Source organism: Mandrillus leucophaeus, unplaced genomic scaffold (assembly GCF_000951045.1).
Source record: "Mandrillus leucophaeus isolate KB7577 unplaced genomic scaffold, Mleu.le_1.0 Scaffold703, whole genome shotgun sequence".
Lineage (NCBI taxonomy): Eukaryota > Metazoa > Chordata > Mammalia > Primates > Cercopithecidae > Mandrillus > Mandrillus leucophaeus.
The window spans coordinates 195,279-208,855 of NW_012107620.1; the positions used below are offsets into that span (position 1 = coordinate 195,279).

General features: G+C 41.4%; 1 protein-coding gene across 4 annotated transcripts in view; it reads left to right on the forward strand.

The window, feature by feature from the left end:
- The window catches only part of KIAA0430 (KIAA0430 ortholog), a 54,733-nt gene that overhangs the window by 4,780 nt on the left and 36,376 nt on the right, over window positions 1–13,577 (forward strand). For 2 of the 4 annotated variants that reach the window (XM_011964753.1, XM_011964754.1), the window contains exons 3-9: window positions 2,494–3,180; window positions 3,930–4,104; window positions 5,018–5,244; window positions 7,380–7,497; window positions 8,383–8,555; window positions 12,721–13,149; window positions 13,354–13,511. In XM_011964753.1, the coding sequence (XP_011820143.1) occupies window positions 2,494–3,180; window positions 3,930–4,104; window positions 5,018–5,244; window positions 7,380–7,497; window positions 8,383–8,555; window positions 12,721–13,149; window positions 13,354–13,511 (1,967 nt within the window). The remainder of the gene's footprint in view (window positions 1–2,493; window positions 3,181–3,929; window positions 4,105–5,017; window positions 5,245–7,379; window positions 7,498–8,382; window positions 8,556–12,720; window positions 13,150–13,353; window positions 13,512–13,577) is intronic. The other 2 variants (XM_011964755.1, XM_011964756.1) reach the window with 2 other exon arrangements.

Below are 13,577 nucleotides of genomic sequence, written 5' to 3' on the forward strand. Positions count from 1 at the left end.
AAGCTCCGCCTCCCGGGTTTACGCCATTCTCCTGCCTCAGCCTCCGGAGTAGCTGGGACTACAGGCGCCCGCCACCTTGCCCGGCTAGTTTTTTGTATTGTTTTAGTAGAGACAGGGTTTCACCGGGTTAGCCAGAATGATCTCGATCTCCTGACCTCGTGATCTGCCCGTCTTGGCCTCCCAAAGTGCTGGGATTACAGGCTTGAGCCACTGCGCCCAGCAGCCTTTTTTTTTGTTTGAGATGGAGTCTTCTCTGTTGTCCAGGCTGGAGTGCAGTGGTGCGATCTCGGCTTATTGCAACCTCTGCCTCCCTGGTGTAAGCAGTTCTCCTGCCTCAGCCTCCTGAGTGGCTGAGATTACAGGCCTGCGCCACCACACCTGGCTAATTTTTTTGTGTTTTTAGTGAAGATGGGGTTTCGCCGTGTTGGCTAGGCTTGGTCTTGACATCCTGACCTCAAGTGATCCTCCTGCCTCAGCCTTCCAAAGTGCTGGGATTACAGGCATGAGCCACCGCGCCCGGCCAATTTTGACATTTCCTGATTTCATTTCATGCACTCATGTTACCACCTTTCTAGTTCTTATTTTGTATTGTACTTGGGCTTCAAGTGAGATTGTACTACAATTTTATATAAGGGTATTAGTAACTTTTTTTTAAATTATTTTTTGAGACAGAGTCTCGCTCAGCCTCCTAGGCTGGAGTGCAGTGGCACGATCTCGGCTCACTGCAACCACTGTCCCCCGGTTTCAAGGGAGTCTCCCGTCTCAGCCTCCCTAGTAGCTGGGATTACAGGCATCCGCCATCATGCCCAGCTAATTTTCGCATTTTGGTAGAGATGGGGTTACACCATGTTGGCCAGGCTGGTCTTGAACTACTGACCTTAGGTGATCCACCCGCCTTGGCCTCCCAAGTGCTGGGATTACAGGCGTGAGCTGCCGCGCCCGGCTGGGTATTAGTAACTTTTTAAAAACCAATTTAATTCTCTATTTTTTCTAGGTTTTCACTATATGGTTGTCTTTGTTGCAAGGCATCAAGTAATTTGAGTCATTTTAGGAGTGCTTTATTTTAGGGACAGTTGATGATGAGGGTTGGCATCAAAAGCAAGGCTTCCTGGGATGGGATGGTAGATCTCGTCCTTATGGAGTCACACAATTCAGAATTACTTGGTCAACTTTACAGATCTTGAAACTCAATTTTGTCAGTGGCATGCAGAATGGAGTAGGTTCGGGGGATCAACTCATAATAAGCCTGCCTGTATGAGCCTGATCTGTATAAATCAGAATACCATTGTGTTAATTTCAGTCTGACTATAATTACCAAGAGGGCAGTTCATTGGCTGGTCAGCCCATTGCTGTTACCTCCCTTTTAGGGAAAGTTTAGCTGAAAATTCACATTTCTTCCAGATGAGCATATGCTCCCAGGTGAGTGTAGAATCACAGCAAAAGGAGTGGAATTGTAGGTGTCAGATGGACCCTCGGGTGCTGTGAAGGGTGAGCACGTCTCGGTCACTGTAGCAGGACACCCTCTTCATCTTAATGGCTCTTGCAGTCAGCCTGTGAAGGCGGATGAGTTTAGTCCCCTTTCAGTGGCTAGGTGCTGTGCCAGGTGCTCTATGTGCTCTATCTTATTTTATCCTCCTAGCAACTCTAGGAGGTATATTGTATTGTTCCCAATTTATGGATGAGGAAACCAAAGTGTAGGTTAATAACTTACCCAAGGTCATAGAACTATTGATTATCAGATTCTAACCCAGGTCTCTGCCAATGATGCTCTGCTTAGAACCTTTGTAATATACTGGCTTCCTGTGTTTATGTTGGAGTCATGTGGCAAACGGTTTGTCTTGGATCTTTTTCTCGGATAGTTTTCTAATTTCTCTAAATCTTTTCACTGGCTACAGTATAATTGTCATTATGGCTTTAGGTCATTATATCTCAGGGTTTATGAAATGTCATCAGCAACATGGGTGGGCCATCTGGGTAGATGGCTGATCTCATCTGTGTTTGAAACTTTACTCGTTTCCTTGGGGGATCTTACTGAAATCCCTTAGGGACTGACCACGGGAACTATAAAGGATTGTCCTCAAACCACCGTGTGTGTTAGCCGCCTTTATTGAATGCTGTTTGTGTGACTGTGTTGTTTTCATACCACCTATTTTGTCTTCAGAGGATTCTATGAGGCAAGGGGAAATTATCAAAAGGAAGTTACTGAGGCATGGCGGCTGCTAAAGATGTAAATAGGCCCTCCCATCCCAGTCTGTTTCGATTCAGGAAGCATGTAGTCTTCATTTTAGTTGTGTGTTCCAATGTTCACTTCCTGCAGACCTCTCTGAAGAAGTTCCTGATTTTAACTAGCTGTGATTCCATTTTGTTCAGTTATGATTTAGTGATGTAACAGAATTGAACACTTTTTCTGTTTGTGAATGCAGTAGGATATAAGTAACCAAAAAAACCATGGGCCTCATAAAATTAATTTATGTTTTGATTTTCTTTTCTCAGAAAGAGTACATGGAGAACAAGAAAGTTGCTGTGGAACTAAAGGATGTACCATCTCCCCTTCATGCTGGCTCTAAGCTTTTTCCAGCAGTCCCACTTCCTGATATTCGTTCTCTTCAGCAGCCTAAAATACAGCTTTCATCTGTCCCCAAAGTAAGCTGCTGTGCTCATTGCCCTAATGAACCCTCCACTTCGCCAATGCGTTTTGGTGGTGGTGGTGGCGGTAGTGGAGGTACCAGTAGCTTGATTCACCCGGGCGCACTGTTAGACTCGCAAAGCACCAGGACAATCACGTGTCAGGTAGGGTCAGGGTTTGCTTTCCAGTCTGCATCTTCACTCCAGAATGCCTCAGCTAGGAACAATTTGGCAGGCATTGCAAGTGACTTTCCCAGCATGTGTCTAGAGAGTAACCTGTCTTCCTGCAAACACCTGCCCTGTTGTGGAAAACTCCACTTCCAATCATGTCATGGTAATGTGCACAAGCTACATCAGTTTCCGACTCTGCAGGGCTGCACCTCCGCTGGCTATTTCCCCTGTTCTGATTTCACAAGTGGGGCTCCGGGGCATTTGGAAGAGCACATTTCACAGTCGGAGCTAACGCCTCACTTGTGCACCAACTCTTTGCACCTTAATGTGGTACCTCCGGTTTGTTTAAAGGGCTCACTTTACTGCGAAGACTGTCTAAACAAGGTTCGTATCTTTTTATTTCTTACGTTGGGTGCAGCTGAGGATTGAGGAATGACTTTTTTGAAGTGGATTTATCTTGAAAAGTCTTTATTATATATGGGGTTGAAGGTTCTCCCATGGTATAGGGGAGTCTCCCCATCAGCATAATTTTTGCTGGTTCTGAAAGAAACAAAGGGTAAAATGGGAGAGCATTCAGAAAAGTAGAGAGTCATTATTTTTGTAGTTTATACTTTTAAAGCCTCTTGTTGCAATAAATCTATTTCTTATATGTGAGACTAGGTTGGCAAAGCCTTCGTGTTCTATCTTTAAAGGCTAAAGCACAATGGATTTCTTATAACTTACATTCAACTTACACATAAGTCCATTCATGTAATGTAGATAACTGCATATTGTCTTTTTGCAATAATGTGGGAAACCTGAAACTTGGCCTCAGTCACACTGGTGTTCAAGTGAGACTTTACTACCCTTTATGTAAAATATGTGTGAGGTCTTCGTTGCAGCAGACTCATGCCCCAAAATGTAAAGATCTGACCACATGAATATCTTTCTTAATCATGTCAAGTCACTTCTGGAAATGAATTTACAAATTGATAGCTAATGGTTCTTGGAAAGATTATTTGAAAGTATGTTTTCTTACAGGCTAGCAAGTGGAAAGATAAAACACTTAGTGTGTTTTCAGTTGTTGTATATAACTCCAGCTTCTGAAATGATGTATCTGACACCTCCTCCTTTTTAAAAAAAATTTAAAACAGCCAGCAAGAAATAGCATAATCGATGCAGCTAAAGTTTGGCCAAATATACCACCTCCAAATACTCAACCTGCACCTCTTGCTGTCCCTCTGTGTAATGGCTGTGGAACCAAAGGAACAGGGAAGGAGACCACGTTGTTATTGGCGACCAGTCTAGGCAAAGCTGCTTCAAAATTTGGTAAATGACAGTATGGCATAAATTGTGCATATTTAAATAGCTTTCAATATCTGATACTAACATTGCATTTAATCACCTTTGAAGGATTCCTTATGGTTCTAAAGCTACTGTGTGTGTGAGTCTCCATTTCCACATCTTGGTAGAAATCTTTTTTTTATTACAGACCAGGAAGTCATTTGCCCTTTATGTTGGGCCGAGGCTGTACACAGAAGCTGTGTATAGAAAAATTGGTAGTATATCAGGAGAAATAAAAGTGCTGGAAAAGATTTGGTGTCACCTTAGGTTGGAAATCACACTTGTTGATGGTATACTCCCTAGAAATGTTCAGAATAATTTAGTAATGGCTGATTAAAAACGGTATTTGAAAACCAAAGAGTTCTCAGTAAAAATAATTTCCCTGAAAAGTAGTTAATGGGATACGTTTTGAAAACATTTTTAAAATGTTAAATCAGATGTTAATGCAGCGTTAACTCAGAATCAATGACAGTAACAGCTTCACCCTTTGTCAGCTCCTCAGTGTTGGTTAATACCAAGTAGGTAGATAAGTGTGGGCTAATCTTGAAAGTCGGGTCTTGGAGCTGCAGAATCCGGCCAGTTAATGTGCTCGTGTTTAGGGAAGCATCACTGCTTAATGTCAGAATGGCTCATGCTTTGAGATGGATTTATTGTGGGCTTAAAGTCACTTGATTTTTAGATTTGTCTTCTCCTGAAACACAGGAATAATCTCTTAGCGTGATACTTTGACAGCTTGATTGCTTATTAGGTCAACCAGTGAGGTTGGTAGCCTTAAAACTTAGCATTAATTAATAATTTAGTTTTTCTACCACTCAGAATGATAGGTAGTTTATTATCTTATTTTAATTTGCCATTTGTTTTCCACTGCAAGTGATCGAAAATGTTAACATTTCTTAAGGGTCACCAGAAGTTGCAGTAGCCGGACAGGTGCTAGAAAACTTACCTCCCATTGGAGTTTTTTGGGATATTGAAAACTGCTCCGTTCCCTCTGGCCGGTCAGCAACTGCTGTTGTACAAAGAATCCGTGAGAAGTTTTTTAAAGGCCACAGAGAAGCAGAATTCATCTGTGTGTGTGACATCAGTAAAGAAAACAAGGAAGTTATTCAAGAGCTAAATAATTGCCAGGTAAAAAAAAAAAAAAAAGTAATAATTTTAATCTATAGTAGAGGAATAAGCAGATGTATGTTTGTTTTGAGACAGAGTCTTAAGTGTCACCCAGGCTGGAGTGCTGTGACGCAGTCATGGCTCACTGCAGCCTCGAACCCGGGGACCCCAGTGATCCTCCCACCTCAGCCTCCCAAGTAGCCGGGGTCACAGATGCACGCTGTCATGCTCGGCTCATTTTTTATTTTTTGTAGAGACAAGGTCTCCCTATGTTCCAACCAGAAACAAACTGAGAACCCATGACTGTATTCTCTCCCTTGAACACCCCTGGATGGCTTTCAGGATCTGGAGTTAGGTGGTGGAGGCTCATCTCAAACTCCTGGGATCGAGCAGTCCTCTTGCCTTGGCCTCTCAAAGTGCTGTACATGTGTGGGTTTTTGTTTTTGTTTTTGTTTTTTTGGAATTCTGATTGAAAATTTGCTTAATGATATTGCATTTGTACCAAGTTTTCAAATAAATTAGCAAAAGACCACTTCCAAAGTACTAGAAATAATTTAATCATTCTTATCTTTCAGTTATGCTCCCTAATTTATACTTTAGTTCTATACTGCTATAATGGTTATATATGTGTTATTTCCTTTGATTTTCATTACTGCTGTTTGAACCAGGCACGCAGAATATATTATTTACAATGTACAAATTAAACTGAGGCCCTAAGAGGTGAAGAAACTTCTTTAAGATCACTTGGCCAGGAAGAGCAAGGATATGAATCTAGATTTGTCTGACCCCAAAAGTCTGTGTTTTTAAGCTGAAACTAGAAATCAGGTCTTTTGACTTTTAGACAATTAATTCTATTGATAGCCCATATTGCTTGTCTAAAATGATATACCCATGTTCTTTACAAAAACCAGCAAGTTATTATTGTGTATTGCAGGTGCCTGAGGCACCTTTCTCAAAATTACTTTTGAGAAATTAACCTTTCTCAAAATTAACCTTTCCTTCCTTTGGAGACTTACATGTGATCCTGATAGTTATAACAAAAATAAATGCATTTTAGCTCCCTTAGGGGATATCCTCCCTCCTGTCTCCACCACCTAGCCCCAGATTCTGAAAGCCATCCAGAGGTGTCCAAGGGAGACAATACAATCATGGATTCTCAGTTTCTGTTTCTGGTTGGGCTAGTAAAGCACCTTCCTTATCTCTCTTTTCTGCTTATTAGTAGAGACAGAAACTAAAAACCATGGCTTCAGGCTACTAAAAGCCTAAAACAAAACAGAAAACAACAAAATAAGGCGGGTTGCACAAGCTTGCATGGGTACCATAGACAGATGACATACAACACAGCCTTAAGTATTATTTTAGTCATTTATCTGATCTCTACCACTTCCAAATTGTTGGCAGAAGCTGTTAGAGCAAATTTAACTGAGTTCAAATTTCACTTCCTATTTTCTACTTATTTTCTGAAAAGAGGATGAAAGAAATGCAAAAACAGAAGATTGGAGATGAGAGCAGGGTTAGTCACAGACCCAGTTAGTTCATATCGAGAACCAATGTTGAGATTACTGAGATCTGGTTGTAATTTTTTTACCATTCCTAATAGTAATAAGAATTTTTTTTATCAAGAATTACTTATTAAAATATGGGCAGACATCAATGATAGACTGGATAAGGAAAATGTGGCACATACACACTATGGAATACTATGTAGCCATAAAAAAGAATGAGATAATGTCCTTTGTAGGGACATGGATGAAGCTCGAAGTCATTATTCTCAGCAAACTAATGCAGGAACAGAAAACCAAACAGTGCATGTTCTCACCTTATAAGTGGGAGTTAAACAGTGAGAACACATGGACATGGGGAGGGGAACAACACACACTGGGGTCTGTCTGTCAGGGGGTTAGGGCAAGGGGAGGAAGAGCATTAGAACAAATAGCTAATACATGTGGGGCATAAAACCTAGATGATGGGTTGATAGGTGCAGCAAACCACCATGGCACATGTATACCTATGTAACAAACCTGCACGTTCTGCACACGTACCCCAGAACTTAAAGTATAATAAAATTTAAAAAAAAATAAAAAATATGAGCAGAATGTGTAGCAGTTTTCTAGCCTCAGCTCCTGCTTATTCACCCTTATTATAAATTAATGCAGGTAACCGTTGCCCACATCAATGCGACTGCAAAGAATGCCGCTGATGATAAACTGCGGCAGAGTCTCCGCAGGTTTGCAAATACCCACACTGCTCCAGCCACAGTGGTTCTTGTGTCAAGTAAGTACAGAAACATCTGCTAACTTCAGCTAAACTCACTGCATGGAAAATTATCACAGAAGCCAGAAACATGCGAAAGTAAAATGTATCCCCAAAGAGGCTGAAGTGCATGAGACATGTTTATGATTATTGTTGAGAACTGTTTAGAAAAAAATTGGGTCTAGGTAGATTTCTGTGTTTCCTCCTTGGAACTTGAGTTATTGTGGGACCAGGTTTATTTTTTATTTGTATTTTATTCATTTATTTTGAGATGAGAGTTTCGCTTTTGTTGCCCAGGCTGGAGTGCAATGGTGCAATCTTGCAAGGCTCACCGCTACCTCCGCCTCCCAGATTCAAGCGATTCTTCTGCCTCAGCCTCCCGAGTAGCTAGGATTGCAGGCATGTGCCACCACGCCCAGCTAATTTTGTATTTTTAGTAGAGATGGGGTTTCTCCATATTGGTCAGGCTGGTCTCAAACTCCCGACCTCAGGTGATCCACCCTCCTTGGCCTCCCAAAGTGCTGGAATTACAGGTGTGAGCCACTGCGCCTGGCCGGGACCAGGTTTATTAAAGAAAAATGTGATTTTTTTTTCTTTCTTTTTTTTTTACCTTGTGCTCAGTATTGCTAATTTTTAAAGTTTAAGATAAATTTCAAATTTGAGTCTCCCCAACGTATTTTCTCCCTTTTAATACTGAAAGTAACGTATGTGTCTTGGAATTCTTTTGATAAGATTGTCTTACATTCTTCTGCTGTGAAACGTGTTTCTTTCCTAAGAAATGGGGGAAGAAATTTTGAATATAGTTCAGCCTTTCCTTTCTTCTCAGTGGGTGTCAATAGAGTTGTCTGTCTGTGTCAAGTGTTTCTAATGTTTGGGGATGGGGTTGGTCTGTACCTTTTCTTTCAGCTGATGTCAATTTTGCATTGGAACTTAGTGACCTGAGACACAGGCATGGTTTCCACATTATTTTGGTCCATAAAAACCAGGCCTCAGAAGCACTGCTGCATCATGCTAACGAGCTGATCAGATTTGAAGAGTTCATTTCCGACTTGCCCCCCAGGTTACCACTAAAAATGCCAGTAAGTGGGTTTGCGTTATTTTGCCATTTTCCAATATTACATTGTGGAGGCCGAAAGCCCATAATAAGGGGGTTGCCAGGCCCAGAGGGGGCTGTTCTTTGTAAGAGGTGGGTTAGATTTTGAAGTAAGGCTTAGAAACCTTCAGTTCTTCTCTTACAAATATACAGAGAATTGGTATGTATGAAGTTTGCTTTTATTTATTTCAAAATATCATGTGAAATTGACTTGTAGATTTACCTTCCCAACTTGCCAGTGTCTTCACAGCTAACAGTGTTTTGTGTCAGGTGGATAGAAATAACAGATTAAAAGTCATTCTTTTCGCTTGCAAGTATTATGGGTAGAGAATATGGCAAGGGTTCTCACATACTTGTGTGGTTGGCGCCAAATAAGTGGAGTCATTGTGCATTTTTTTCGGTATTTAATCCTTAAGCTTCAGCGGGCCTCTGAGACTGTGCTTTCTATTGTGCATTCCCTGTGGTGCATGGGCACAATTAGCAGGAGTGGTTATTGCTCCACCTGTGTGTAGCCTGTTTAAGCCATATACTGGGAGGGTGTGAGCACGTTTCCAGGACTAGCATTTCTGATAGACTTGACTTGGGATAAGAATGCTTATTGCAGTGCTGAGCTGTGTTTAAGCTGTTTGGCAAATATGTGTGTAACTCTGAAACAAATAATGATAATGGAGAAGTAGCCATGGTGTGGGTGATCCAGGAGAGTGGGTAATCCCATACATTAAATGCAGTCTTCCCATGTAACTTAATAACTGAGAGTTACAGAAGTACGTTAGAAATGATCTCATGCAAAGTCCTTATTTAATGGAGGAAAAAATCAGCTCTTAGAAAAAGTAAACGGGTCATCGGTGATTGCAGCAGTTAAGAGAGTGGGCCCCGGGTGTCCTGATTCCGGCACTTGCCTGCTAGTCCCCCGTGTCCCCTGATACCCAAGAAGCCCTTTGTCTGGTCTAAGATGAAACTCATGCTATGGACAGTTCAGAGTTGTGGATACCAGAGGCTTACCCAGGGAGTAAACATACACAGGCCTTACCTTCATCTTTTGAGGCTCTTTCCTAACTCACCTTTGTCATTATTTGTTTTTAGTCACTTGGCTGTAGTTATATTTCTTCCCTTCTGCTTCTGTTTGATGCTCACTTTTCTAACTTTGAAGCCCTTAAGTAAATACAGTGTTTTTTTCCCGGGAGGTGAAGGTTGCAGTGAGCTGAGATCGCGCCACTGCACTCTAGCCTGGTCGACAGAGCGAGACACTGTCTCAAAAAAAAAAAAAAAAAAGGCCGGGCGCGGTGGCTCAAGCCTGTAATCCCAGCACTTTGGGAGGCCGAGATGGGTGGATCACGAGGTCAGGAAATCGAGACCATCCTGGCTAACATGGTGAAACCCCGTCTCTACTAAAAAATAACAAAAAACTAGCCGGGTGAGGTGGCGGACGCCTGTAGTCCCAGCTACTCGGGAGGCTGAGGCAGGAGAATGGCGGGAACCCGGGAGGCGGAGCTTTCAGTGAGCTGAGATCCGGCCACTGCACTCCAGCCTGGGCGACAGAGCAAGACTCCGTCTCAAAAAAAAAAAAAAAAGTAAATGTAGTGTTTTAGATAAGAACTTGCCCACTTTGGAGATTCTTATTCTTTATGGTTAAAAAAAAAAAAAAAAAGTTTTGATAGTTCAAAACATTTAGTCTTGCTGGGTGTTTTTTTCCCATCCACTAGAGTGATAATTTAAGGTACATTTATTTTTACGTTCTTTAGTCTGTTCCTTTAATTTTAATAAATTAAACATATATTGGTACTGCCTGGGTTTTGAGTCCCAGGTGTAATAGGAAAAGTGTAGATTTTGTTGATAATTGGTCAGTACCCTGCAAATAAAAAGAAAAGCCTCTGATTAGAAAAGTATGGTGTGGGCTGAGTGAGGTGGCTCACGCCTGCAATCCCAGTACTTTGGGAAGCTGAGGTGGGCAGATCACAAATCACCTGAAGTCAGGAGTTTGAGACCAGCCTGGCCAACATGGCGAAACCCCATCTCTACTAAAAATGCAAAAATTAGCCAGGTGTGGTGGCGGACACTGGTAATCCCAGCTACTTGGGAGGCTGAGGCAGGAGAATCACTTGAACCTGGAAAGTGGAGGTTGCAGTAAGCCGAGATCGCACCACTGCACTCCAGCCTGGGTGACAGAGTAGACTCTGTCTCAAAAAATAAAAATAAAAAAAGTATGGTATGATCATTGTAAAAACAAAACACAATATTTAGAAATGTGGAAAGTGAAAACCCCGCAATTCTACCCTCCAGAAGTAACCACTGTTAATATTTTGATATTACCCTCCAGATTTTAAAAATGTGTCACATATATGGTGTTCTGTGGCTTTTGGAAAAAAACTTTATGTCAGAGCTTGGCTGTCTTTTCGTGTTAATGTATATTAATATCAATCTGCCACATTTTAAAAACCAGAATTTTGGTTTGAAAAGTGCTTGTATGGCTGGTCTTTATTTAACCAGTCTACCTGTTAGTGGACATTTTGTTTATACCCAGTTTTGTGTTTTGTTTTGTTTTGTTTTGTTTTACCATTTCCAGCAAGGTAATTTATATCTTTAGGCTCCTGGGCTGACATACCATAGGGTAATTTCCAAGGCTTAAAAGTTCCGGGTTAGAATTTTACTATCAAGATATGTGTCGTCCTCCAGGAAGGTGGTACTAATTTACAGTCATGAAAGTATCTGTTTTAAATGTTTGCCAGGCCAATAAGTGAAAAACAGCATCCTCTTATAATTGGCTTTTAAATTAAAATGTAACAGTGCAAAATATCATTTTATGATTATTGTTGTTTGCTCTTTATTTCTTCTGTAAATTGTTCACATCCTTTGCCTGTTGTTAGTGATTTCTCTTATTGTTTCTGGATTTAACCCTTTATATAATTATCTTAAGTTTTCTCCTGGTGCTTTAATGGTTCTGCTTTTTAAAATATTCTTATTCTTATTTAAAAAAAATTTTTTTTGAAACACTGTCACTCAGGCTGGAGTGCTGTGGCGTGATCTCAGCTTACTGCAGCCTCCGCCTCCCGGGTTCAATTGATTCTCCTGCCTCAGCCTCCCGAGTAGCTGGGATTACAGGTGCCCGCCACCATGCCTGGCTAATTTTGCATTTTTAGTAGAGAGGGGGTTTCACTGTGTTGGCCAGGCTTGCCTCGAACTTCTGACCTCAGGTGATCACCCGCTTTCGCCTCCCGCTTTCGCCTCCCAGAGTGCTGAGATTACAGGCATAAGCCACCGTGCCAGGCCAAGTTCTACTTTTTAATACATAAATTTCAATTTATCTGGAAGAATTATGACTACCCACTGCCAAATAGAACTTCCAGCCTGACTACTGGCAACCTGCTGCTGTAGCTGAACAGGCTCTAAGTTGTTGGGTATTTAAAAATTTTTTTTTTACTTAAGCCTATAGCACCCAGTATTCCCAGGCATTCTCCTATGCAAAAACTAACCAGGACCGACCCTGCTTAGCTTCTGGCTCTAACTTTATAAATTATTATTCAGCGGACCTGCCGAATAAATAGACATTTAAAAACAACTTCATCGAGATATGATTTACGAAGTACAAAATTCTGCTCTTTTAAGTGTACAGTAATTTTTAGTAAATTGAGTTATACAATTTTAGAATATTTTCATCACCTCAGTAAAATATGTTATGCTAATTTATAGTTAATCCCCTTCCCCACTCCCGGGCACTACTAATCTTTCTCTCTCTGTAGATTTGTATTTTCTGGGCACTTTATAGAAGTGGAATCATACAGTATACAGACTTCTGTGCCTAGCATATTATTTTTTATTTTTATTTTTTGAGACAGTGTCTCGCTCTGCCATTCAGAGTGGAGTGCAGTGGCACAGTCATTCCAGCCTCAGTCTTCCTGGGCTCAGGTTAATCCTCCCACCTGAGTAGCTGGGACTGCAGGCATGCACCACCATGCCCAGCTAAAGCATATTATTTAAAACAATATTCAGCTACTTTGTCAACACTATGTGATTTACCCTCCCCCCTCTAAATCACTGTCACCTCCTCTCCAAAGTTGTTAACTGAAGTTTCGAGGTCACCCATTGTTCTTATTTTGAAATTGAATGTGTGCCCTTGAGTTAACCTGATGTAACACTTCTTTCCTCTGTATTAGCAGTGCCACACTCTGCTCTATGTTTATAACCTACCAGCAAATAAAGATGGCAAGAGCGTCAGCAACAGGCTCAGACGCCTGTCCGATAATTGTGGTGGGAAAGTGCTGAGTATCACAGGCTGCAGTGCAATTCTCCGCTTCATAAACCAAGATAGTGCAGAGCGCGCTCAGAAGCGAATGGAAAACGAAGATGTCTTTGGTAATAGGATCATTGTGTCATTTACTCCAAAAAATAGAGAACTCTGTGAAACAAAGAGTTCAAATGCAATTGCTGATAAAGTGAAGTCTCCCAAAAAACTTAAGAATCCAAAATTGTGCCTCATCAAAGATGCAAGTGAACAATCTTCCAGTGCCAAAGCCACGCCTGGAAAAGGGTCACAGGCAAATTCTGGATCTACTACAAAAAATACAAATGTTAAAAGTTTACAGGTAATTTTGATACCTCTTGCTTTCTGAAGTTTATGGTAGGTTTGGTTTCTTCGTTTCTGTGTTTTACGTGCCCGCTTGCTTTTGGCGTGTCCCTTTTTGATTTCAGTGTTTCAAATGATACTCAGAGTCAGTCATTTTCTGTAAAAGCTCTAACAAATCTTGGGTACTTAAAATTTAAACCCCACTGTGCTTGTGTCTTTGAAGGAGCTGTGCCGCATGGAGTCAAAAACTGGTCATAGAAACAGTGAGCAGCAGCAAGGTCACCTGAGGCTGGTAGTACCCGCTCACGGTAACTCAAGTGCTGCAGTGCCGACGCCGAAAAACTCGGGGGTGGCAGAACCTGTTTACAAAACCAGTCAGAAGTATGTGAAACTACTCTTTCTCATAGCTGCTTCTTGATTGTGAAGGAAGGCATATGACCTTTTCCA